Below are 27,579 nucleotides of genomic sequence, written 5' to 3'. Positions count from 1 at the left end.
GGAAAGTTCTCTGGCGACAATGTGGAGAAAGAGCTGAAAGCAGGAAGAGACTGGTGAAGGCCAGAGAGAGAGGCCCAAATCTGGGCGCAGGGAGGTAGGAAAGCATAGGAGTTGAGGGAAAGAACACCTATAACAACAACAAAAAACTAGTTTGAATTGGGGTTGAAACATGTCAGGATTGGCAAGGTGGATAAGGCAGAGGAGTCCTGAAGGGTGGGGGAAGTGATGCTTTGGCTGTGGCAGAGGGCTGGTGCTTTCGGCAAAGTGTCAGTCTCTGATGGAGCATCTGTCCTGGACACGCTCACTGTCACGGGAGACAGACTCAGACACACGATCACGAGACTGTGGAGGAGGGCTTAATGGAAGTAGTGTGTTCCCAGTGCTGTGAGCACCAGGGCGAGAGGGGGTGAGGGGCTGGAAGGTAAGGCCAGAGCTAAGTCTCAAGGATGAGAAGGAATGAGCCTTGCAAAGAGGAAGGAGTGTGTTGTGTTAGGTGACTGTATAGATAACCAGGTGGAGCTTGATCCTAATTTTTGTTCATCTTTCTTTGTTTCTTTTGAACTTCAAGTGTACAGAATCAGATTAAATATAATCCTTGGTGTGTGACATACTTTCCTCACCTGACCCTGCACAGCCCTCTTTTGGTTAGTCAATTCGTTGGTTACTTTTATTAGTGTTATAAGCACCTGAGAACCCATCCTCCCAAATAAAAGCTAGCACCTTGACAGTAACCTGCAGCTGACCCTATGAATTCCCCAATTCCATCTCATTGCTTCTGACCCCAGGTCACCATCACTGTGAATCCCATGTTCATTATGTCCCTGTTTCCCTTTGTCTATCATATTATTGTGCCTGTATGTTTCTCCTAAAAGATGGCATTTTTTATTCTGAGTTGTTTTTTAACCTTATAAAAAAATGTCTCGTGCTGTATGTACTCTGGGGACTTATTTTTTTCACCTAACATTCTATTACTAAGAACCATCCATATGGTGTGTTACTGACGGTCATTTATTTTGGCTGCTTCATACTATTCCATTGTGTACATATACCTTAGTTTATTCATGTGCTTCAAGGTGGCTTCCAGGTTTTTGCTATTGTGGAACAGTGCCGCTATAAACAGTTTTTACAAGACTCTGTTGTACAGATGCAAGAGTTTATTTTAGGTATATGCCTAAGAGTGGAATTGCTGGGTCACAGAGTATGTCTTGATCCTCCATTTTAAGAGACAATGACATGTGTTCCATAGTAGTTCACAAGTGTATGAGAGATTTTGTAGACCCCCACTCTCTCCAACACCTTTTAATTCTGCCAGTCGGGTGGGTCCAAAATGTATCTCATTGTGGTGCCAAGATGCCATTCTTTGATTTCGAATGATATGAAACCATTTGTTTCCTCTTCTATGGAATGCCAGCTTGTGGTTTTTGCCCAGTTTTCAATTGGGTACCAGTGTTTTTCTTATTTATTTGTGGGTGTTGTGTGTGTGTGTGTATGTATGTATGTGTGTATGTTTGTGTATATGATTCCCAATCCTCTGTCAATTATGTATATTTCGATCTAGTCGATAACCTGTCCTTTAGGTGTTTTTTGATGAACCAAAGTTCTTAATTTTAACATGGTCAACTACTCAATCTTTTCTCTTATAAACAATGCTTTATTTAAGAAATCCCAACCCTTAAGTCTAAAAGGAGACCTGGTGGCACAGTGGTTAAAGCGCTCAGCTGCTAACTGAAAGATCCTCAGTTCAAACCCACTAGCCCCTCTGCAGGAGAATGATGTGGCAGTCTTCTGTAAAGATTTGTAGCCTTGGAAACGCTATGGGGCAGTTCTCCTCTGCCCTATAGGGTCGCTATGAATTGGCATCGACTCGATGACAATGGGTTTGGGTTTTGTTAAGCCTAAAAGATATACCCGCCACATGTCTGTCAGTTTGTTGTACTGGGGCAGGGGGGAGAGGGCTTGCATGTTGCTGTGATGCTGGAAACTATGCCACCGGTATTCAGATACCAGCAGGGTCACCCATGGAGGACAGGTTTCATCTGAGCTTCCAGACTAAGACAGACTAGGAAGAAGGACCCGGCAGTTTACTTCTGAAAAGAATTAGCCAGTAAAAACCTTATGAATAGCAGCGAAACATTTTCTGATATAGTGCTGGAAGATGAGACACCCCCAGGTTGGAAGGCACTCCAAAGACGACTGGGGAAGAGCTGCCTCCTCAAAGTAGAGTTGACCTGAATGACGTGGATGGAGTAAAGCTTTCGAGACCTTCATTTGCTGATGTGGCATGACTCAAAATGAGAAGAAATACCAGCAAACAACCATTAATAATTGGAACCTGGAATGTACAAAGTATGAATCTAGGAAAATTGGAAATTGTCAAAAATGAAATGGAATGCATTAACGTCGATATCCTAGGCATTAGTGAGCTGAAATGGACTGGTATTGGCCATTTTGGATCAGACAATCATCAGTCTACTATGCCAGGAGTGACAACTTGAAGAGGAATGGTGTTGCATTCATCATCAAAAAGAACATTTCAAGATCTCTCCCGAAGTACAACGCTGTCAGTGATAGGAGAATATCCATGTGCCTACAAGGAAGATCAGTTAATACGACTGTTATTCAAATATACACACCAACCACTAAGGCCAAAGATGAAGAAATTGAAGATTTTTATCAGCTTCTGCAGTCTGAAATTGATCAAATATGCAATCAGGATGCATTGATAATTACTGGTGATTGGGATGTGAAAGTTGGAAACAAAGAAGGATTGGTAGTTGGAAAATATGGCCTTGGTGATAGAAACAATGCCAGAGATCGAATGATAGAATTTTGCAAGAACAACTTATTCATTGCAAATACCTTTTTTCATCAACATAAATGGCGACTATACATATGGACCTCGTCAGATGGTATACACAGGAATCAAATTGATTACATCTGTGGAAAGAGATGATGGAAAAGCTCAATATCATTAGTCAGAACAAGGCCAGGGGCTGACTGTGGAACAGACCATCAGTTGCTCATATGCAAGTTCAAGTTGAAACTGAATAAAATCAGAGCAAGTCTACTCGAGCCAAAGTACAACCTTGAGTACATCCCACCTGAATTTAGAGACCATCTCAGAAATAGATTTGACACGTCGAACACTAATGACTGAAGACCAGACAAGTTGTGGAATGACATCAAGGACATCATCCATGAAGAAAGCAAGAGGTCACTGAAAAGACAGGAAAGAAAGAAAAGGCCAAGATGGATGTCGGAGGAGACTCTGAAACTTGCTCTCAAATGTCAAGCATCTAAAGCAAAAGGAAGAAATGATGAAGTAAAAGAACTGAAGATTTCAAAGGGCAGCTCAAGAAGACAAAGGAGAGCATTATAGTAACAGGTGCAAAGAGCTGGAGATAGAAAACCAAAAGGGAAGGACACACTCAGCATTTCTCAAGCTGAAAGAACTGAGGAAAAAATTCAAGCCTCAAGTTGCAATAGTGAAGGATTCTATGGGGAAAATATTAAACAATGCAGGAAGCATCAAAAGAAGATGGGAGGAATACACAGAGTCATTATACCAAAAAGAATTAGTCGATGTTCAACCATTTCAAGAGGTAGCATATGATCAAGAACCGATGGTACTGAAGGAAGAAGTCCAAGCTGCACTGAAGGCATTGGCGAAAAACAGGAATTGGCAGAATATCAATTGAGATGTTTCAACAAACGGATGCAATGGTGGAAGTGGTCACTCGTTTATGCCAAGAAATTTGGAAGACAGCTGCCTGACCAACCAGCTGGGAGAGATCCATATTTATGCCTATTCCCAAGAAAGATGAGCCAACCAAATGCGGAAATTATCAAACAATATCATTAATATCACATGCAAGCAAAATTTTGCTGACGATCATTCAAAAGTGGCTGCAGCAGTGTATCGACAGGGAACTGCCAGAAATTCAGGTTGGATTCAGAAGAGGACATGGAACCAGGGATGTCATTGATGATGTCAGATAGATCCTGGCTGAAAGCAGAGAATACCAGAAGGACATTTACCTGTGTTTTATTTACTATGCAAAGGCATTCGACTGTGTGGATCGTAACAAATTATGGATAACATTGCAAAGAATGGGAATTCCAAAACACTTAATTGTGGTTATGAGGAACCTGTACATAGATCAGGAGGCAGTTGTTCGGACAGAACAAGGGGATACTGATTGGTTTAAAGTCAGGAAAGCTGTGCGTCAGGGTTGTATCCTTTCACCATACCTATTCAATCTGTATGCTGAGCAAATAATCCGAGAAGGTGGACCATACAAAGAAGAATGGGACATCAAGATTGGAGGAAAACTCATTAACAACCTGTGTTATGCAGATGACACAACCTTGCTTGCTGAAAGTGAAGAGATTTGAAACACTGATGAAGATCAAAGACCACAACCTTCAGTATGGATTATGCCTCAACATAAAGAAAACAAAAATCTTCACAACTGGACCAATAAGCTCCATCATGATAAATGGAGAAAAGATTGAAGCTGTCAAGGATTTCATTTTACTTGGATCCACAATCAACACCCATGGAAGCATCAGTCAAGAAATCAAAAGACACAAAGGACCTCTTTTAAGTGTTGAAAAGCAAAGATTTCACCTCGAAGACTAAGGTGTGCCTGACCCAAGCCATGGTATTTTCAACCACATCATATGCTTGTGAAAGCTGGACAATGAATAAGGAAGACTGACGAATTAACGCATTTGAATTGTGGTGTTGGCGAAGAATATTGAATATATGGTGGACTGCCAAAAGAACAAACAAATCTGTCTGAGAAGAAGTACAACCAGAATGCTCCTTAGAAGCAAGGATGGCGTGACTGCGTCTTACATACTTTGGACATGTTGTCAGGAAGGATCAGTCCCTGGAGAAGGACGTCATGCTTGGTAAAGTACAGGGCCAGCTGAAAAGAGGAAGACCCTCAATGAGATGGATTGACACAGTGGCTGCAACAATGGGCTCAAGCATAACAACGATTGTGAGGATGGCGCAGGACCAGGTAGTGTTTCGTTCTGTGGTACATAGGGTCGCTATGAGTCGGAGCCAACTCAACAGCACCTAACAACAACAAAAGATATTCATCCACATTTCCTATAAGGTGTTTTAATACTTTATTTCTGACATGTAAGTCTTTAATACATCTGGAGTTTATTTTGTACCCACTTTCATACTTTTGGCATGTGAATAACATCTTTCTTCAGTTCTCTTTATTCCTCACTGATCTCATGTGCCACCTCTGTAATATAACCAAATTTCCATACATGAGCTGTTTCTGGGCTCTTATTTCTGTTCTACTGGTCAATTTGTCTACCTGTGTCTGTACCACATTTATTACTAGAATTTCACAGAAAAAGTACCCTTTAGACTGTTTTTCTTATTCAGAAGAGTTCTGGCTGTTTCTGGCCCTTTACTCTTCCATATAAATTTTTTTTAATTATCTTTAAACATGTTATGAAAGACCCTGCTAGGCTTTATATTGGAGAATTGCATTAAATCTATGAATCAATTTGGAAAGAATTGTTGTCTTTACAATATTGAATCATCCTATCCATGAATATTATGTACCCTCTCCATGTTTTATAATTTTTCTCTAGAGAGGTCTTACACATCATTAGATTTATTCCTTGATATTTGATGCTCTCTGTTATAAATGAGGAAACCCTGGTGGTGTAGTGGTTAAGTGCTACGGCTGCTAACCAAGAGGTCGGCAGTTCAAATCCACCAGGCGCTCCTTGGAAACTCTATGGGGCAGTTCTGCTCTGTCCTGTAGGGTCGCTATGAGTCAGAATCAACTCGACAGCAATGGGTTTGGTTTTGGTTTTTTGGTCATAAATGATGGCTTCTTTTTATAAGTGTACTGTTTGCTGTTGGTGTATAAAAATAGAAATTGTTTATATTAGTCTTGCTAAATTCTCTTATTTCTAATAATTTTTATGTGAGTTAGTTTTGGTTTTTCTATGTAAACAATTATATTATCTGCAAATAATGGTATTTGTTTTTATTACACTGGGTGAGACTTCTAATACATTGTTGAATACAAGTGATAACAATGAACATGCTTGTCTAATTCCTAAATTTAATCAAATGCTTTTAATATTGTCCATTTAGGATGATTGTTTTAGGTTTTTAATAGATGTTATTTATCAGGTTAAAATTTCCTTCTATGCTTAATTTACTGAGAGAGTTATTATGAATAGGTATTGAATTTCCTTCTGTTCCTTTTATGCCTCTATCAAGATCATTTTTTTCTCTTTTAATCTGTTATAGGGTGAATTATATTTATGAATTTTCTAATAGTAAACCATTTTTGCATACCTGGAATAAATCCAACTTGAGTATTTTTATACACTACTAAATTCTGTTTGCTAATAATTTGTTTATGAATTTGGCATCTATTTCAGGAGTAAGCTGTGACTCTAATTTTTTTCTTATAATATCTTAGGTTTTGGTATCTGGACCATACCAACCTTGTAGAATGAGCTGAGGTATATTTCCTCTTTTCTTCTTGCATAAAATTGGGATAAATTGTTGCTTCAAAGTTTGGTAAAAGTCACCCATTAAACCATCTGGGCCTTGTCTTTTCTTTATGGGAAGATATTTGATTGCTGCTTCAATTTCTTTAAAAGTTATATAGGACTCTTCAAGCTTTTCATTTCTTCTTGGGTTAGTCCTTGCAAGTTATACTTTCCTAGGAGTTTGTCTATTTCATGAGAGTTAAAAATTATTGGCATGTTTTTATTGTTAATATTTCCTTAATATAATATTTTTAATCTCTATCATTGTATCATATCCCCTTTTCATTCACAGTATTATTTATTTATATCTTCTCTCCTAGTTTTCTTCTACATTCTTTAGATTTATTAGATTCTTCTGTAACTTCTTAAGATGGATTCTTAGCTTTCTTCTTTATTACTGTAACTATTAAGAATATAAGGAACCCTGCTAATGCAAACGGTTAAGTACTCCATGGCTAACCAAAAGGTTGGTAGTATGAACCCCCCAGTGACTCCATGGGAGAAAGTCCTGGTGATCAATCTGCTTTCAGTCAAGAAGACTGTAAATTTCCTTCAAAACACAACTTTCAATATATCCCACAAATTTTAGTAAAACAAAAAACCCATTGCTGTTCAGTCAATTGCAACTCAGAGCGACCCTATAAGACAGAGTAGAACTGCCCCATTGGGTTTCCAAGGTGTGGTTCGTAGATTCAAACTGCCAGTCTTTTAGTTAGCAGCCAGATGCTTAACCATTGTACCAGTAGTGTTTAATTTTACAAAGGTTCTCAAAATGTAGTCCAGAGATCCTGAGGGTCCCCAAGACCAGGGATCCACAAAGTCAAAACTACTTTCATAATAATACTGACACATTATTTGCCTTTTTCACTCTCATTCACAAGTGTACAATGGAGTGTTCCAGAGGCTATATGATGTATGTTTTCACAACAAATTGAATGTTGAAGCAGATAAGAGAATCCGTCTTTCTTCTATTAAGCCAGATATTATGGAGATTTGAAAAATGTGAAAACAAAGCTACTCTTCTAATTTCAAATACAGTAATTATTGATAGATATAATCCACATAAAGAAAACCTCTTTGGAGTCCTCAGTAATTCTTAGGAGTGTAGAGAGTTTGTGAAACCAAAAAAGGTCGAGAGAGGGAGGGAGGGAGAGGGCTTTTTATTGATCAATCTGTAGATAAGAACTGCTTTGGGTGAAGGGAAAGACAACACTCAATACAAGGAAGGTCAGCCTAATTGGACTGGACTAAAAGCAAAGAGGTTTCCGGGATAAAATGAAAGCTTCAAAGGTCAGCGGAGCAGGGGCTGGGGTCTGGGGAACTTGGTTTGAGGGGACTTCTTAGTCAATGGGCAAAATAATTCTATTATGAAAACATTCTGCATCCCACTTTGAATTGTGGCACCTGGGGTCCTAAATGCCAACAAGCGGCCATCTAAGATACATCAATTGGTCTCAACCCACCTGGAGCAAAGGCAAAGGAAGAACACCAAGGTCACACGACAACTAAGAACCCAAGAGACAGAAAGGGCCACTTGAACCAGAGACCTACATTATCCTGAGACCAGAAGAACTAGTTGGTGCCCGGCCACAATCGATGTCTGCCCTGTCAGGGAGCACAACAGACAACTCCTGAGGGAGCAGGAGACCAATGGGATACAGACCCCAAATTCTCATGAAAAGACCATACCTAATGGTATGACTGCGACTAGAGGAATCCCAGAGACAATGCTCCCCAGAACTTCTGATGGCACAGGACAGGAACCATCCCCGAAGACAAATCATCAGGCATGAAAAGGACTGGTCAGTGGGGGGGGGAGAGACGCCGATGAAGAGAGAGCTAATTAAATCAGGTGGACACTGGAGAGTGTGTTGGCAACTCTTGACTGGAGGGGGGATGGGAAGATAGAGAGAGAGGGAAGATGGCAAAATTGGCACGAAACGAGAGACTGAAAGGACTGAATCAATAGGGGGAGAGCAAGTGGGAGAAGGGAGTAAGATGTATGTAAACCTACATGTGACAGACTGATTGGAATGGTGAATGTTCACTTGAAGCTTAATAAAAATTAATTAAAAAAAAAAAGTTTGAGAACTCCTGTATTATCATTCAACTCCAGGTTTTTCAAATCTTTTTACTATTAACCTCTGACTTAACTACATTAAGGTGAAAGATCATGCTTTGTGTAATATTTATTCTTTTGATACTTATTCTTTAAAATGCTTTGCAGTGATCTTCTTGATATGGTACTTCATAAATTTTTATAGTTGTTCTACATATGCTTCAGAAAAATGGGTGTTCTCTAAATGTTGGTTCAGCGCACTACATATGTGCATTAAGTCATACCCGCTAAATGTGTTGCTTGAATCTTCTGTATTCTTGCTGAGTTTTTTCCTACTTAACCCTGTTAATTATTGAGCACCGTATATTGAAATCTCCCACTGTGATGAAGGACTGATCCATTTTCTCTGCAATGCAATCACTTTTTGCTTATAGATTTCTTTTTATGTATTAGATCTTTTTTTTTTTTTAACTTTTATTGAGCTTCAAGTGAACGTTTACAAATTGAGTCAGTCTGTCACATATAAGTTTATATACATCTTACTCCCACTTGCTCTCCCCCTAATGAGTCAGCCCTTCCAGTCTCTCCTTTCGTGAAAAGTTTGCCAGCCTCCAACTCTCTCTATCCTCCCGTCCCCCCTCCAGACAGGAGATGCCAACACAGTCTCAAGGGTCCACCTGATATGATTAGCTCACTCTTCATCAGCATCTCTCTCCCACCCACTGTCCAGTCCCTTTCATGTCTGATGAATTGTCTTCGGGGATGGTTCCCATCCTGTGCCAACAGAAGGTTTGGGGACCATGACCGCCGGGCTTCCTCTAATCACAGCGAGACCATTAAGTATGGTCCCTTTATGAGAATTTGGGGTCTGCATCCCACTGATCTCCTGCTCCCTCAGGGGTTCTCTGTTGTGCTCCCTGTGAGGGCAGTCATCCATTGTGGCCGGGCACCAACTAGTTCTTCTGGTCTCAGGATGATGTAGGTCTCTGGTTCATGTGGCCCTTTCTGTCTCTTGGGCTCTTAGTTGTCGTGTGACCTTGGTGTTCTTCATTCTCCTTTGCTCCAGGTGGGTTGAGACCTATTGATGCATCTTAGATGGCCGATTGTTAGCATTTAAGACCCCAGACGCCACATTTCAAAGTGGGATGCAGAATGTTTTCATAATAGAATTATTTTGCCAATTGACTTAGAAGTCCCCTCAAACCATGGTTCCCAAACCCCCGCCCTTGCTCCGCTGACCTTTGAAGTATTCAGTTTATCCCAGAAACTTCTTTGCTTTTGGTCCAGTCCAGTCCGGTTGAGCTCACCTTCCATGTATTGAGTGTTGTCCTTGCCTTCACCTAAAGCAGTTCTTATCTACTAATTAATCAGTAAAAAACCCTCTCCCACCCTCCCTCCCTCCCCCCCTCGTAACCACAAAAGTATGTGTTCTTCTCAGGTTTACTGTTTCTCAAGATCTTATAATAGTGGTCTTATACAATATTTGTCCTTTTGCCTCTGACTGATTTCGCTCAGCATAATGCCTTCCAGGTTCCTCCATGTTATGACATGTTTCACAGATTCGTCACTGTTCTTTATCGATGCGTAGTATTCCATTGTGTGAATATTCCACAATTTTTTTACCCATTCATCTGTTGATGGACACCTTGGTTGCTTCCAGCTTTTTCCTATTGTAAACAGAGCTGCAATAAACATGGGTGTGCATATATCTGTTTGTGTGAAGGCTCTTATTTCTCTAGGGTATATTCTGAGGAGTGGGATTTCTGGGTTGTATGGTAGTTCTATTTCTAACTGTTTAAGATAACGCCAGATAGATTTCCAATGTGGTTGTACCGTTTTACATTCCCACCAGCAGTGTATAAGAGTTCCAATCTCTCCGCAGCCTCTCCAACATTTATTATTTTGTGTTTTTTGGATTAATGCCAGCCTTGTTGGAGTGAGATGGAATCTCATCGTAGTTTTAATCTGCATTTCTCTAATGGCTAATGATCGAGAGCATTTTCTCATGTATCTGTTAGCTGCCTGAATATCTTCTTTAGTGAAGTGCGTGTTCATATCCTTTGCCCACTTCTTGATTGGGTTGTTTGTCTTTTTGAGTTTTGACAGAATCATATAGATTTTAGAGATCAGGTGCTGGTCTGAGATGTCATAGCTGAAAATTCTTTCCCAGTCTGTAGGTGGTCTTTTTACTCTTTTGGTGAAGTCTTTAGATGAGCATAGGTGTTTGATTTTTAGGAGCTCCCAGTTATCTGGTTTCTCTTCGTCATTTTTGGTAATGTTTTGTATTCTGTTTATGCCTTGTATTAGGGCTCCTAAGGTTGTCCCTATTTTTTCTTCCATGGTCTTTATCGTTTTAGTCTTTATGTTTAGGTCTTTGATCCACTTGGAGTTCGTTTTCGTGCATGGTGTGAGGTATGGGTTCTGTTTCATTTTTTTGCAAATGGATATCCAGTTATGCCAGCACCATTTGTTAAAAAGACTATCTTTTCCCCAATTAACTGGCACTGGGCCTTTGTCAAATATCAGCTGCTCATACGTGGATGGATTTATATCTGGGTTCTCAATTCTGTTCCATTGGTCTGTGTGCCTGTTGTTGTACCAGTACCAGGCTGTTTTGACTACTGTGGCTGTATAATAGGTTCTGAAATCAGGTAGAGTGAGGCCTCCCACTTTCTTCTTCTTTTTCAGTAATGCTTTGCTTATCCGAGGCTTCTTTCCCTTCCATATGAAATTGGTGATTTGTTTCTCTATCACCTTAAAAAATGACATTGGAATTTGGATCGGAAGTGCATTGTATGTATAGATGGCTTTTGGTAGAATAGACATTTTTACTATGTTAAGTCTTCCTATCCATGAGCAAGGTATGTTTTTCCACTTAAGTATGTCCTTTTTAATTTCTTGTAGTAGAGCTTCGTAGTTTTCTTTGTATAGGTCTTCTACATCCTTGGTAAGATTTATTCCTAAGTATTTTATCTTCTTGGGGGCTACTGTGAATGGTATTGATTTGGTTATTTCCTCTTCGATGTTCTTTTTGTTGATGTAGAGGAATCCAAGTGATTTTTGTATGTTTATCTTATAACCTGAGACTCTGCCAAACTCTTCTATTAGTTTCAGTAGTTTTCTGGAGGATTCCTTAGGGTTTTCGGTGTATAAGATCATGTCATCTGCAAATAGAGATAATTTTACTTCCTCCTTGCCAATCCGGATGCCCTTTATTTCTTTGTCTAGCCTAATTGCCCTGGCTAGGACTTCTAGCACAATGTTGAATAAGAGCGGTGATAAAGGGCATCCTTGTCTGGTTCCCGTTCTCAAGGGAAATGCTTTCAGGCTCTCTCCATTTAAAGTGATGTTGGCTGTTGGCTTTGCATAGATGCCCTTTATTATGTTGAGGAATTTTCCTTCAATTCCTATTTTGGTGAGAGTTTTTATCATACATGGGTGTTGGACTTTGTCAAATGCCTTTTCTGCATCAATTGATAAAATCATGTGGTTTTTGTCTTTTGTTTTATTTATGTGGTGGATTACATTAATGGTTTTTCTGATATTAAACCAGCCTTGCATACCTGGTATAAATCCCACTTGATCATGGTGAATTACTTTTTTGATATGTTGTTGAATTCTATTGGCTAGAATTTTGTTGAGGATTTTTGCATCTATGTTCATGAGGGATATAGGTCTGTAATTTTCTTTTTTTGTGATGTCTTTTTTTACCTGGTTTTGGTATCAGGGAGATGGTGGCTTCATAGATTGAGTTGGGTGGTATTCCTTCATTTTCTATGGTTTGAAATACCTTCAGTAGTAGTGGTGTTAACTCTTCTCTGAAAGTTTGGTAGAACTCTGCAGTGAAGCCGTCCGGGCCAGGGCTTTTTTTTGTTGGGAGTTTTTTAATTACCGATTCAATCTCTTTTTTTGTTGTGGGTCTATTTAGTTGTTCTACTTCTGAATGTGTTAATTTAGGTAGGTAGTGTTTTTCCAGGAATTCATCCATTTCTTCTAGGTTTGCAAATTTGTTGGAGTACAATTTTTCGTAATAATCTGGTATGATTCTTTTAATTTCAGTTCGGTCTGTGGTGATGTGGCCCTTCTCGTTTCTTATTCGGGTTATTTGTTTCCTTTCCTGTATTTCTTTAGTCAGTCTAGCCAATGGTTTATCAATTTTGTTAATTTTTTCAAAGAACCAGCTTTTGGCTTTGTTAATTCTTTCAATTTATTTTCTGTTCTCTAATTCATTTAGTTCAGCTCTAATTTTTATTATTTGTTTTCTTCTGGTGCCTGATGGATTCTTTTGTTGCTCACTTTCTATTTGTTCAAGTTGTAGGGACAGTTCTCTGATTTTGGCTCTTCTTTTTGTATGTGTGCATTTATCGATATAAATTGGCCTCTGAGCACTGCTTTTGCTGTGTCCCAGAGGTTTTAATAGGAAGTGTTTTCATTCTCATTGCATTCTATGAATTTCCTTATTCCCTCCTTGATGTCTTCTATAACCCAGTCTTTTTTCAGGAGGGTATTGTTCATTTTCCAAGTATTTGATTTCTTTTCCCTAGTTTTTCTGTTATTGATTTCTAGTTTTATTGCCTTGTGGTCTGAGAAGATGCTTTGTAATATTTCGATGTTTTGGACTCTGCAAAGGTTTGTTTTATGACCTAATATGTGGTCTATTCTAGAGAATGTTCCATGTGCGCTAGAAAAAAAAGTATACTTTGCAGCAGTTGGGTGGAGAGTTCTGTATAAGTCAATGAGGTCAAGTTGGGTGATTGTTGTAATTAGGTCTTCCGTGTCTCTATTGAGCTTCTTACTGGATGTCCTGTCCTTCTCCGAAAGTGGTGTGTTGAAGTCTCCTACTATAATTGTGGAGGTGTCTATCTCACTTTTCAGTTCTGTTAAAATTTGATTTATGTATCTTGCAGCCCTGTCATTGGGTGCATAAATATTTAATATGGTTATGTCTTCCTGATCAATTACCCCTTTTTTCATTATGTAGTGTCCTTCTTTACCCTTTGTGGTGGATTTAAGTCTAAAGTCTATTTTGTCAGAAATTAATATTGCTACTCCTCTTCTTTTTTGCTTATTGTTTGCTTGATATATTTTTTCCATCCTTTGAGTTTTAGTTTGTTTGTGTCTCTAAGTCTAAGGTGTGTCTCTTGTAGGCAGCATATAGACGGATCGTGTTTCTTTATCTAGTCCGAGACTCTCTGTCTCTTTATTGGTGCATTTAGTCCATTTACATTCAGCGTAATTATAGATAAATAAGTGTTTAGTGTTGTCATTTTGATGCCTTCTTATGTGCGTTGTTGACAATTTCATTTTTCCACATACTTTTTTGTGCTGAGACGTTTTTCTTAGTAAATTGTGAGATCCTCATTTTCATAGTGTTTGACTTTATGTTTGTTGAGTCATTACGTTTTTCTTGGCTTTTATCTTGAGTTATGGAGTTGTTATACCTCTTTGTGGTTACCTTATTATTTACCCCTATTTTTCTAAGTAAAAACCTAACTTGTATCGTTCTATATCGCCTTGTATCACTCTCCATATGGCAGTTCTGTGCCACCTGTATTTAGTCCCTCTTTTTGATGATTGTGATCTTTTGCATATTGACTTCAGTGATTCCCTGTTATGAGCATTTTTTTTTTAATTAATCTTAATTTGTTTTTTTGATTTCCCTATTTGAGTTGATATCAGGATGTTCTGTTTTGTGACCTGGTGTTGTGCTGGTATCTGATATTATTGGTTTTCTGACCAAACAATATCCTTTAGTATTTCTTGTAGCTTTGGTTTGGTTTTTGCAAATTCTCTAAACTTGTGTTTATCTGTAAATATCTTAATTTCACCTTCATATTTCAGAGAGAGTTTTGCTAGATGTATGACCCTTGGCTGGCAGTTTTTCTCCTTCAGTGCTCTGTATATGTCGTCCCATTCCCTTCTTGCCTGCATGGTTTCTGCTGAGTAGTCTGAACTTATTCTTATTGATTCTCCCTTGAAGGAAACCTTTCTTTTCTCCCTGGCTGCTTTTAAAATTTTCTGTTTATCTTTGGTTTTGGCGAGTTTGATGATAATATGTCTTGGTGTTTTTCTTTTTGGATCAATCTTAAATGGGGTTCGATGAGCATCTTGGATAGATATCCTTTCGTCTTTCATGATATCAGGGAAGTTTTGTGTCAGGAGTTCTTCAACTATTTTCTCTGTGTTTTCTGTCCTCCCTCCCTGTTCTGGAACTCCAATCACATGCAAGTTATCCTTCTTGATAGAGTCCCACATGATTCTTAGGGTTTCTTCATTTTTTTTAATTCTTTTATCTGATTTTTTTTCAGCTATGTTGGTGTTAATTCCCTGGTCCTCCAGATGTCCCATTCTGCATTCTAATTGCTCGAGTCTGCTCCTCTGACTTCCTATTGCGTTGTCTAATTCTGTAATTTTATTGTTAATCTTTTGGATTTCTACATGCTGTCTCTCTATGGATTCTTGCAACTTATTAATTTTTCCACTATGTTCGTGAATAATCTTTTTGAGTTCTTCCACTGTTTTATCAGTGTGTTCCTTGGCTTTTTCTGCAGTTTGCCTTATTTTGTTTCTGATGTCTTGAAGCCTTCTGTAAATTAGTTTTTTATATTCTGTGTCTGATAATTCCAGGATTGAATCTTCATTTGGGAAAGATTTTGATTCTTTTGTTTGGGAGGTTGTAGAAGCTGTCATGGTCTGCTCTTTATGTGGTTTGATATGGACTGCTGTCTCCGAGCCATCACTTGGAAACTAGTTTTTCCAGAAAATCCACTGACTGGGACGCTAGCTCCAGGCTCCGAAAACAGTCGCTGCTTCCCCATATTTATTCGTTTTCCGTCTCTAAATCTGTGTTTGTTGTTCAGGGTTCGTAGATTGTTATGTATGTGATCGATTCACTTGTTTTTCTGAGTCTTTGTTGCAAGAGGGATCCGAGGTAGCGTCTACCTAGTCCGCCATCTTGACCCCGCCTCCTGCTTATAGATTTTTGAGGCTGTTTGTTAGTTGTATATGTATTTCTATATATTCTTTGGGAGTTAAACTTTTATCATTATGGAGTAACCTTTTCCATTCCTTATAATACTTTTGGACTTAAATTCTATTTTATCTGATGTTATAAAGCCCCTCCACTTTCTTTTGCTTATTATTTGCCTGATAAATATTTTTCCATTTTTCTCTTTTCAATGTTTGTGTATTCTTATGTTAGCCATCTTTGTTTTAAACAGCATATATCTAGAATTTTTTATCCAAATTTGTCAATATTTTACTTTAAACTGGTGAGTTTAGACAGTTTATGTTTAACTAACTATTGATATATTTAGGCCTGTTTCTAATGTCTTAATTTATAATTTCAGTTTTTCAAGTTTTTGTTTCTTTTTATTCCTTTGACTTGTTTAAAACAAGTACCTTTATCTCAAATATTTTACCCTAAATTATTTTCAGTGCAAGCTTCTAAGGCCTTGCCTGCCTGAGAATGTTTTCATCAAGTGCTCAAATTTGAGTATTTTGGCTAAATATAAATTCTAGATGCTGAGTTATTATATAGTGAAAGTATATTGCATGGTTGCCTTGCATGCAGTGTTAGTCTTGAAAAATCTGGTCACTTATTCCTTTTTTTTTTTTGAGATATAATTCACATACCATAATACCCTTTCAAAAACTACAGTTAAGTCATTTTTAGTATATTCAACAAGTGGTGCATATGTGTGGTAAGTGTCAGCATGAATCCAATCCCCAAAATGTGGCAATTGATCCAATCTCCACCTTCCCATACTTCTTCCGTCCTCGTAACCAGGTGCACCTTGGCATTCTTCTACTCTAGCAACCCAGAGTTAGGTCAGAGCTCTCAAGTTAAAAGGACATCATCCTTCAGATTGCTGAGTGTGGGGAGTCCACACAATACCCCAACCTTCTGACCTACTTGCCACCAATTTGGAACTGCTTTCTCACTACCCCTTTAAGGATGCCAGCTGGAAGCTAAGAAATCCACACAACATCCTTACTTTCTGAACTGCTGGCTCCCACTACCCCTTTGGGTTCAGTAATTCGCAGGAATGACTCACAGATCTCACAGAGAGAGAATATACCACACTAACACTACAGATTTATTGTAGCCAAAAGGATACAAATGAAGAGACACATAGCTCATCTGGGAGGGTTCCCTCTAGGAAGCCTCCATGTCCCAAAGGACACACTACCCTCCCAAAAACAGATGTTCTTGCCAACTGGGCAGATTTCTGAGCCTCTGTGTTCAGGGTTTTTATCAGCCAGTCCTTCACGATAGGCTCTATCTTACCTTCTGAGGCTAGTTGATATCAGCCTCCCAGGTGAGTCTTTTCTGGTCTGGCCAGCCCTGACTCCATTGTGGCCTAAAGTCCCAGGACTAGGCATCCCAGTTACTCCAAGAGTTACTTGCCCAGAGCCAAGGACAAAGTTCACCTTTCCCAAACTGTCTCCTGTTATTAATTTCCAATTTTATCCCATTGTGGCCAGAGAACATCCTTTGTATTATTCCAGTTTTTTTTAATTTATTGAAACTTGACTTATGGCCTAACAAATGGTCTGTCCTGGAGAATGTTCCATGTGTACTTAAGAAGAATTTGTATTCTGTTGTTGCGGGAAGAGTCCTATAGATATCTGTTAGGTCTAGTTGGTTTATAGTGTTGTTCAAATCTTCTCTTTCTTTGCTGATGTTCTGTCTAGTTGTTCTATCCATTACTGAAATTGAAGGCTTCAACTATTGTTGAATTATGTGTTTCTGTCTTCACTTCTCTCAGTTTTTGCTTCATGTATTTGGGGTTTCTGTTGTTACGTGCAATTATAATTGTTACATCTTCTTGATGAATGGACCCTTTTGTCATTATAAAATGTCATAATTTGTCTCTAGTAACAATTTTTGTCTTAAAGTCTTTTTTTTTTTTTTTAATAGGTATAGCCACTCCTGCTGTCTTTTGGTTACTGTGTGCGTGACATATCTTTTCCACCTTTTTATTTTCAATCTATTTGTGTCTTTACCAGTGCTCTTTATATCTCCATGTGGATTTCAGTACTCTGTAGTGTCCTTTCATTTCAGCCTGAGGGACTCCCTTTAGTATTCCTTTTAGGGCAAGTCTGCTAGTGACAAACTATGTTTTCGTTTATCTGGAAATGTCTAAATTTCCCCTTCATATTTGAAAGATAGTTTTGCCAAATAGAGAATTCTTGATTTATAGTCTTTTTCTTTCATAATTTTGAATATGTCATCCCACTACCCTCTGGCCTTCATGGTTTCTGATGAGAAATCAGCTATTTTTCTTATTGAGGATTTCTTGTACGGGATGAGTCACTTCTCTCATGCTGTTTTCAAAATTCTTTGTTTTTGCATTTTGACAGTTTGATTATGATGTATCTAGGTGTGGTTCTCATTGAGTTTATTTTACTTAGAGTTTGTTGAGATTCTTGCATGTGTAGATTTTTTTTTTAAATCAAATATGGGGAACTTTTGACCATTATTTCTTCAAATATTCTTTCTACCCATTTCTTTCTTTCCTTTCCTTCCAGGACACCCAGTAGGCTTGATTCCATCCCACAGATCTCAGATACTGTTCATTTTCCTTCACTCTTTTTTCTTTCTGCTCTTCAGACCGGACAATCTCAATTAAACTATCTTCAGATTTGCCCGTTCTTTCTTCTGCGTGCTGTTGAGTCCCTCTAGTGAATTTTTCATTTTAGTTATTACACTTTTCAGCTCTAGAATTTTATTTAATAGTTTCTATAGGGAGCAGTTCTATTCTATAACACATGGGTCTGCATGAGTCAGAATCAACTCACTGGCCAAGACAACAATGTGTTTATTGATATTCTCTATTTGATGAGACATTGTTCGCATGCTTTTCTTTAGTTTTTTAGATGTGGTTTTCTTTATTTTTTAAACATATTTAAAATACTTGATTTAAAGTCTTTGTCTTGTATGTCCAACATCTGGGCTTCCTTAAGGAGTTTCTATTGACTGTTCCCCCACCCACCCCTGTATATGGGCCATTCTTTCTTGTTTCTTGCATGTCTCATAATTTTTTGTTGAGAACTGGACATTTTAAATAATAGAATGTGGCAACTCCAGAAATTAAATTTTCCCCCTCCCCAGGGTTTGTTCTTTTTGCTGTTCATTGTTTGTTTAGTGATTCTTCTGAACTAATTCTGTAGTCTGTATTCTTTGTCTTGTGTAGCCAGCGAAGTCTCTACTCCGTTAGTTTAGTGGTCAACTAATGATTGGACAGATTTTCTTAAATGCCTAGAACCAATAAGTATCTCGGTCTTTGGTAAGGGACTCTGTATGCATGTTGAGACATTCAACATTCAACCAGGCAGTTTACACAACTTAACTTTTGCCAATACATCCTGCTTATGCAGAGCCTCAAGTTAGCCAAAAGTGACAGCTTAGGGCCTTCTCAGATCTTTTTTTCACATGCACACAGCTCTGACTTGCACACAGGACTATGTTAGAGCTTTCCAAAGCCCCTTATGGACAAGTTGTTCCTCAGCTTTTCCTTCTAAGCTCTTCGTTAGTTAGCCTGTTCTTTGCCTCAACTGTTAACCACTACTTCAGGCAGTCATGATGCTAAACAATTACCTCTAATTATTTTCAACAAACACCCCCAGGGAAAAAGGTTGTTCTCATTGGGTGAGCTCCAAATCAGGTCAAATAAGAACAGCCTTGTATATGGGATCTTCAAGCGAACCACCACACAGATCAAATGACAATTCTGTGGGAATGAGGCTTTGAAGGAGCTCCTTCCTAGTCCTGCCCCCACTCAAGTGGCTGCCAGGCTGCTGGTATTCAACATGATTTCAGGCTGTTGGTTTTCAAAGCCAGAGCTTGAGGAGGATAGGAGTAGTGCAAATTAAAATGCCATGAAGTTCACTGTTCCTACCGAGATTCACCTGTTTTTCTTGGATAAATGTTCCCTGAATTGCTGCAAGCCTCTGTTTAATTTCCAGCATCCTGACAAAGTTAATTTTGACAATTTTTGCCAGTGTTCTTGTTGCTTTTATGGAGAAGATCAGAGGTTTTTCACTCCACCATTTTTACTGGTGTCACCCTGAAGTCACAGATCATTGTTCCTTTGCATGTGATCGTCTTTTTCTCTCTGTAAACTTTTGGAATTTTCTTTTTGTCTTTGAGATTTTAAAATTTCTTTATAATGTGTCCAGGTGTGGATGTCTCTTTCTTTCTCTTAATGGGCACCTTATGGACCCTTTCGAGGAGCCCTGGTAGCACAGAGGTTAAAGCAATAGTCTGCTAACCAAAAGGTCAGCAGTTTGAACCCACTAGCCACTCCATGAGAGAAAGATGTGGCAGTCTGCTTCCATAAAGATTTCAGCCTTGGAAATCCTATAGGGAAGTTCTACTCTGTCGTATGGGGTCGCTTTGAATCAGGATCGACTCAATGGCAATGTGTGGGTTTTTTTTTTTTGGCTATTGTTTGTTTTTATGGACTCTTTCAATCTGAGGTAGTTTGTCATTTTTTAAGTCCAGCAAATTTATCTCCCAAATTCTTCAAATATTTGTACCTCTCCATTTTATTTTTTCTCCTCTTAGGTCTCCTATTGTTCAGATGTTAGCACTTCCACTCTGCCCTCCATATCTCTTCACTCTCTTTTTGTATTTCTTTGTCCCTTCTTTCTTCTAGGAATTTTTTCATGCTGGTCCTTAAGTTCACAATTCCTCAGCTGTATCCATTCTACATTTCCTGTATCTGTTGTATTATTTAGGGTTGGAATCAACTCGATGGCAATGGATTTTTATTATTTATTTCAACTATTTTTTTAATCTCATGTTTTTGCTTGCTTCTTTGTGTGTTATTGTCCTTGTTTGATATTGCTAACATCTTCCCTTACCTCTTTTAGTATGTTTACTAGGCTACTTTTAAATTCATTGCCATTTTCTTACATTTCTGCTTCTGATAAAATTTGATATTCATTTTGCTGTTTTTCTTTTGAAATAATTCTTTTCCTCAAATGTCTTGCCCACTGAGCTCATTTTCCCCTTGGGTTATTAGCCACTCTGTCAAGCATTTAGTATGAGGGAAGGCCAAATGGACTCCAGTGAGCTGAGGAGTTGTAGGGACAGGAGTGCGGGGGCATGCGGATCAGGAGTCTTGAGCCATTGCAAGAACAGGAGTGGGAAAACAAAAGTAAAATCCAACAATTTTCTTGTATCTTAACTTCCCCCAGACCTTACTGGGTTGCCTCTTGCCTCAAGCCGGAGTCATCACTCCGCATATAAGAGTTTAAAACAAAACAGAGCTTTCCCACAATTTCCTCCATTTTCCTTCTGTGGTTCCTCTGGGATGATCACGCCGGAAGGTCACGCCAGAAGGAGCTCAACAGTTGTACTAGTTCAGCACCTTGGTCAGGTCATAATTCTACACCAAAGTTGCTATTAGTAGTGGACACTCCTATCTTTTAACTAGATCACAATAATATTATGTAGTAGCTAAGCAGCCCTGGTAGCTCAGTGGTTAAGCACTCAGCTGCTAACCAAGAGATTAGCAGTTTGAACCCACCAGCCACTCCATAGGAGAAAAGACCTAGCAATCTGCTCCCATAAAAGATTATAGCCTAGGAAATCCTATGAGGCAGTTCTGCTCTGTCCTATAGGGTCACTATGAGTCAGAATTGAATCAGCAGTACACAACATACAATAAGTAGTTTAAATTCTTCCCCTTTATCTTGGACACAGCACTAAGTTTCCGCATAGCAGAATTACCTAGGACGCTTTTATGATCTCAGGTATGGGGCTCTGCATTCAAATTTTCAAGATAGTCTCCAGGATATCACTGCATACCCATTGTTGTTGTTAGGTGCCATCTAGTTGGTTCTGACTCATAGCAAGCCCCTATACAATAGAACAAAACACTGCCTGGTCCTGCGCCGTCCTCACAATTGTTAGTGTGAGCCTGTTGTTGCAGCCACGGTGACAATCCATCTCCTTGAGGTTGTCCTGTTTTTCACTGACTTTACTTTATCAAGCATGAAGTCCTTCTCCAGGAACTGACCCCTCCTGATAAGATGTCTAAAGTACATAAGACAAAGTCATGCCGTCCTCGCTTCTAAGGAGTATTCTGGCTGTACTTCTTCCAGGACAGATCTGTTTCTTCTTCTGGCAGTCCTTGGTATATTCAGCATTCTTTGCCAGCATCATAATCCAAAGTCATCAATTCTTCTTCAGTCTTCCTTATTCATTGTCCAGCTTTCACATGCATACGAGGCAATTGAAAATACCCTGGCTTGGGTCAGGCACACCTTAGTCCTCAGAGTGACATCTTTGCTTTTCAACACTTTAAAGAGGTCCTTTGCAGCATATTTAGCCAATGCAATATGTTGTTTGATTCCTTGACTGCTGCTTCCATGGGCATTGAATGAATCCAAGTAAATGAAATCATTGACAACTTCAGTATTTTCTCCATTTATCATGATGTTGTTTATTGGTCCAGTTGTGAGGATTTTTGTTTTCTTTATATTGAGGTGTAATCCATACTGAAGGCTGCAGTCTTTGATCTTCATCAGTAAGTGCTTCAAGTCCTCTTCACTTTCCGCAAGCAAGGTTGTGTCACCTGCGTAATGCAGGTTGTTAATGAGTCTTCCTCCAATCCTGATGCCAGGTTCTTCTTCATATAGTCCAGCTTCTCAGATTATTTACTCAGCATACAGATTGAATAAGTATGGTGAAAAGATACAGCCCTGACACACACCTTTTCTGATTTTAAACCACACGGTATCCCCTTGTGCCATTCGAATGACTGCCTTTTGATCTATGTACAGGTTCTACATGAGCACAATTAAGTGTTTCATAATTCCTATTCTTCACAATGTTATCCATAATTTGTTATGATCCACACAGTCAAATGCCTTTGCATAGCCAATAATATACATCTTTCTGATATTCTGCTTTCAGCTGAGATCCATCCGATATCAGCAATGATATCCCTCATTCCATGTACACTTCTGAATCCAGCTTAAATTTCAGGCAATTCTCTATGTACTGCTGCAACCACTTTTTTAGTACTTTTCATCAAAATTCTACTTGTGTGTGATATTAATATTGTTTGATAATTTCAGTTGGATCACCTTTCTTTGGAATGGGCACAAATATGGATCTCTTCCAGTTGGTTGGCCAGGTAGCTATCTTCCATATTTCTTGGCATAGACATGTGAGCACTTCCAGTGTTCCATCTGTTCGTTGAAACATCTCATTTGGTATTCAGTCAATTCCTGGAGCCTTGTTTTTTACCAGTGCCTTCAGTACAGCTTGGACTTCTTCCTTCAGTACCATAGGTTCTTGATCATATGCTACCTGTGAAATGGCTGAATATTGGCCAGTTCCTTTTGGTACAGTGACTGTGTGCATTCCTTCCATCTTTGATATTTCCTACATTGTTCAATATTTTCCCCGTAGAATCTTCAATATTGCAACTCAAGGCTTGAATTTTTTCTTCAGTTCTTTCAGTTTTAGAAATGCTGAGTGTGTTCTTCTCTTTTGCTTTTCTAACTCCAGATCTTTACACATTTCATTATAATACATTACTTTGTCTTCTCAAGCTGCCCTTTGAAATCTTCTGTTCAGATCTTTTATGTAATCATTTCTTCCTTTTGCTTTTGCTGCTTCTACATTCAAGAGCAAGTTTCAGATTCTCTTCTGACATCCATTCTGGTCTTTTCTTTCTTTCCTGTATTTTTCATGACCGTTTGCTTTCTTCGTGTATGATGTCCTTGATGTCATCACACAACTCATCTGGTCTTCAGTCATTAGTGTTCTGTGTGTCAGATCTGCTCTTGAGATGGTCCTTTAATTTAGGTGGGATATACTGAAGGTCATACGTTGGCTCCTGTGGACTTGTTTTAGTTTTCTACAGCTTGCACTTGCATATGAGCAATTGATGTTCCATTCCTCTGTTGGCCCGTGGCCTTGTTCTGACTGATGATATTGCACTTCTCTGTCATCTCTTCCCACAGATACAGTTAATTTGATTCCTGTGTATTCCATCTGGCAAAGTACACATGTGTAATCACTGTTGATGTTGTTGAAAACAGGTATTTGCAATGAAGAAGTTGTTCCTCTTGCAAAATTCTATCATGTGATCTCCAGTGTCGTTTCTATCACCGAGGCCATATTTTCCAACTGCTGATCCTTCGTTTCCAACTTTCAAATTCCAATCACCAGTAATTATCAATGCATCTTGATTCATGTTTGATCAATTTCAGACTGCAGAAGTTGGTAAAAATCTCCAATTTTGTCATCTTTTGCATTAGCTGAACACATATCCATTAGAATGACTAAAATTAAAAAGACTGACAATTCCAAGTGTTGGTGAGGATGTGGAGCAACTGGAATTCTCATACATGGATAGTGGGAATGTAAAATGGTACAACCACTTTGGAAAACAGTTTTGCACTTTTTTTATAAAAGTAAACATACATTTATCATACAACCCAGCAGTTCCGCTCCTCCTAGGTATTTACCCAAGAGAAATGAGAACATATGTTTACACAAAGACTTGTAAATAAGTGGTCATAATTTTCATTCATAATAGCCAAAAGTTCAAAATAACTCAAGGGTCCATCAGCGGAAGATTAGATAAATAAATTGTGGTATGTCCATGCAGTGGAATACTATGCAGGAAAAAATAAAAAAGGAATGGACTGCTGATGCTCACAACATGCATAAATTTCAAAAACATGATGTTGAGTGGAAAAAGCCAGACACAAAGCATTATATACTATATGTCTTAGCTACCTAGTGTGGCTATAACACAAATACCACAGGTAGGGTGGCTTTAAAGATAAGAATTTGTCTCAGACTTCAAGAAACTAGAAGTCCAAAGTCAGGGCATGGCTATAGGGGGAGTCCCTTTCTTGTTGGTAGCCCCATAAGGTCCTTAGCATTCTTTGGGCATTCTTTGGCATTTCTTGGTGTTTCTTCCCCCTGTGTGTGCCTTTTCTGCTCAGTGTCTATTCTGCTCTTTTTATAACTCAGAAATGATTAGATTTAGGTCTACCCTACTCTGGTATGACCTCATTAACACAACAAAAGAAAACCCTTACTTCCAAACAGGGTCATATTTACAGGTATAGACATTAAGATTTCAACACATAACACTATATGGTTCCATTTATTTAATATTCTTAAAAAAAAAAAGCAAAACTATAGTAACAGAAAGCAGATCAGTGGTTGCCTGGGGCTGGGAGTAGAGGGAGGAACCTTTTGGGGGTAATGGAAAAGTCTTCATTGTGGTGGTAGTTTCACAAGTATAGACATTTGTCAAATCACATTGAACTGTACACTTTAAATATGTGCAGTTTACTATATATAAATTATACCTCAAGTGCTTTTTAAGCTGTATTTTAAAAAACAAAGAAAGAAAACATGGTTTGCAGGAGACACCCTTGCTCTGAATCCTTTAAAAGCCAGTCCCAACTCAGACACCTGCAGGGCCAGGCAGGAAAGGGAAATGAGTCAAAGCGCCCTGGTGCCTACATAAAACAGCTGAATCCTTGGGCCCAGTGTAGTTGGATATGCCAGGGTATTTTTTAAATCAGAAGTACAGATTTTAGTGTCAAGGCTGTTATATTAAAATGTTAGTACAAAGTGGGCCCACAGGCCAGGTATGGCTCCCAGGCACCAACCAGCTTGTGGTCTGCCCTGAGCTCAAGCAACGGAACCATGAGCTCACACCACACGGCGGCTTTTCCCAGGTGTGGCTCTAGCATGCTGCTGTTGACCTCCCCTCGCAGGGGGTGATGGGTAGTCTGATGCTGTGGGTGTGGGCTCTGCCCATGAGATGGGGCCCTGAAGTGTCTCTTGGCAAAAACCACCTCTGTGGGACTGTGACGTACACTCTCAACTCTGGTTCTGCATTTCTTGGGGCTCCTACTGCCCCCCAGGGTACCTGACCTAGGCCATAGTCACATTAGCATCTGGGAAGGCAGGAAGCCAATTAGGGCCTCAGGAGAATCCCATTATGCTGAGGACTATGAACCCTGAGGAGCTGGGGGCCTGTGCTCCCCTGGGAGTGAGCATGGCCATCCTGCTTTGCTCATCTCCCTGGGGCACAGCCCACTCTCTGGGGGTCTGATGTACCTTTTGTCCCTGGCCCAGTTTGGGGGCAGCCCCGTGTCCTGTGCTGTGGGGCTGGCTGTCCTGGAGGTCTTGGAGAAGGAGCAGCTCCAGGCTCACGCCGCCCATGTGGGCAGCTTCCTGATGGAGCTCCTCAGGCAGCAGAAAGCCAAGCATCCCATCATTGGGGACGTCAGGTGAGACTCTGGGGGCAGAAGTCACCATCCACTAACAAGAACACCTACCAGGGCCCAGTGGGGTCAGTGTCTCCTTTCCCCTCATAACAGCCTGGGATGGTGGGGATTTTTATTTCCGCTTTATGGGGGGAAACTGAGGCCCTGAGAGGTGCACTTGCCCAAGATGACACTTCAGACGGGGGAGGAGCCAAGATTCAAACTGAGCTCTCTCTGTCCCCCAAACTTCTTGCTGGTGTCCACACGGAGGCCAGTATCCCCATCCCAGTTTCTCCCTAGAACCGTTCACTCCCCTCCGAGGGCTCTCTTCCATGCCACCTGGCTCTCAGCTTCCCCAGGAGGCAGAGGAGTGAGCCCTAGTGGGCTTCCGTACAGGGAGCTTGGCCAAGGCTCTGGCAGAGGATGAGAGCTGGGACTGGGGCTGCCCAGGCCTTAGGAGATGTTACCTTCTGCTCCAGGGGCATCGGGCTCTTCATTGGTGTAGATCTGATCAAAGACGAGGCCACAAGGAAGCCAGCAACGGAAGAGGCTGACTACTTGGTCTCCAGGTATTTTTTCCTTGAAAAAGGTGCTTTCTGGAGCAGGAAATACTTTGCAGAGCCTAGGGCCAACTGGGAAGGGGCCTCCCTCTTGCCGCCTCCTGGATTGACTGGGTGCAGCATCTGGGCTGCCACAGGAGGCGGAAGTGGGGGCAGGGCTGGCCAAGCTGTGCATGAGAGTGGCTCAGTTGGTCTGCACCCAGCTCCTGACAGCAAGGACTTGGAAGTGAAGGCAGGAACCGTTCCGGGCCTCTAGTACGCTGCCGTGCCCTAAGAATGCCAAAGCTAGAGGCACACAGACCCCATCAGCCAGACTGAGGGCTCCAGAGGCAGCTCTGCAGTCACATCGCTGGGTGGTGGCACAACCAGACTCAGTGCCTTGCCCCAGAGCAGTGGATTGTTGGGTGGGCAGGACTCCGGGTCCTTGTCTGCACTGGGGGTGTCTGGATCTATCCCACCAGCAGCTCTGGTTTCTGTTTCACTTGAACCCCAAAGGCCTCAGGAATCCTGATTTCTTTATCACCACTCCCACCTCTGCCCCTTACACCACACATCCCCCACACTGAAAACCCTTCTAGTGTGTTTGATGCATGTTCTTATTCCGATTATGAAATGTCCGTCATTTTGTTTTTAATTCACGTGGATGGTTGTAAACCTTTCCTTCTGTGAAGTTTTTGGGACCCATCCTGAACAGCTGTCCGTCTGTGGCCTGTGGGTGCCAGTGTGAGTTGAGAAAGGCACATCTGCCTGCTCACCCTCCATTCTCCCAGGCAGCCTCAGGGATTCTGAACCGCCACCTTTGATGGGAAGGAGGAAGCCAGCAAGGCCTGCTTCTTCCCCTCACAGCTACCCTGGCGGCTGGGTCTCCAGTTCTGGGAGGACACTGGCCCTCAGGGCAGGTGTTTCACCAGCAGGTGCCCTGCAATCAGGTGGCCATGCTGGAATTTGAACCCAGGGCTGTCTGACTCCAAAGTCCAAACCATGCTCTTTCTAGCGTGGTCATTGTCAGTGCTGGGAGAAAGGATCCAGAAGGCAGGCTGAGGATAAGCCCCGCTCCTGACAAGACTTAAATATAACAACAAAAGGAACAGACAAAATAAAGCATGCCATGGGGGGACAGAATGTAAATACAATCACACAAGAGCCCTTCTC

At 40.2% G+C, this 27,579-nt stretch overlaps 1 protein-coding gene across 4 annotated transcripts in view; it reads left to right on the top strand.

Annotated features, from left to right (window-relative positions):
• PHYKPL (5-phosphohydroxy-L-lysine phospho-lyase) overlaps nt 1-27,579 on the top strand; it is a 44,838-nt gene that overhangs the window by 14,676 nt on the left and 2,583 nt on the right. For all 4 annotated transcript variants that reach the window (XM_064279240.1, XM_064279239.1, XM_023551981.2 and 1 more), the window contains 2 exons: nt 25,737-25,891; nt 26,347-26,436. In XM_064279240.1, the coding sequence (XP_064135310.1) occupies nt 25,737-25,891; nt 26,347-26,436 (245 nt within the window). The remainder of the gene's footprint in view (nt 1-25,736; nt 25,892-26,346; nt 26,437-27,579) is intronic.

The sequence above is a fragment of the Loxodonta africana genome, chromosome 2, assembly GCF_030014295.1.
Source record: "Loxodonta africana isolate mLoxAfr1 chromosome 2, mLoxAfr1.hap2, whole genome shotgun sequence".
NCBI classification, from domain to species: domain Eukaryota; kingdom Metazoa; phylum Chordata; class Mammalia; order Proboscidea; family Elephantidae; genus Loxodonta; species Loxodonta africana.
The sequence above is the reverse complement of the archived record's forward strand: the minus strand, read 5'-3'. Positions and strand labels throughout refer to the sequence as shown.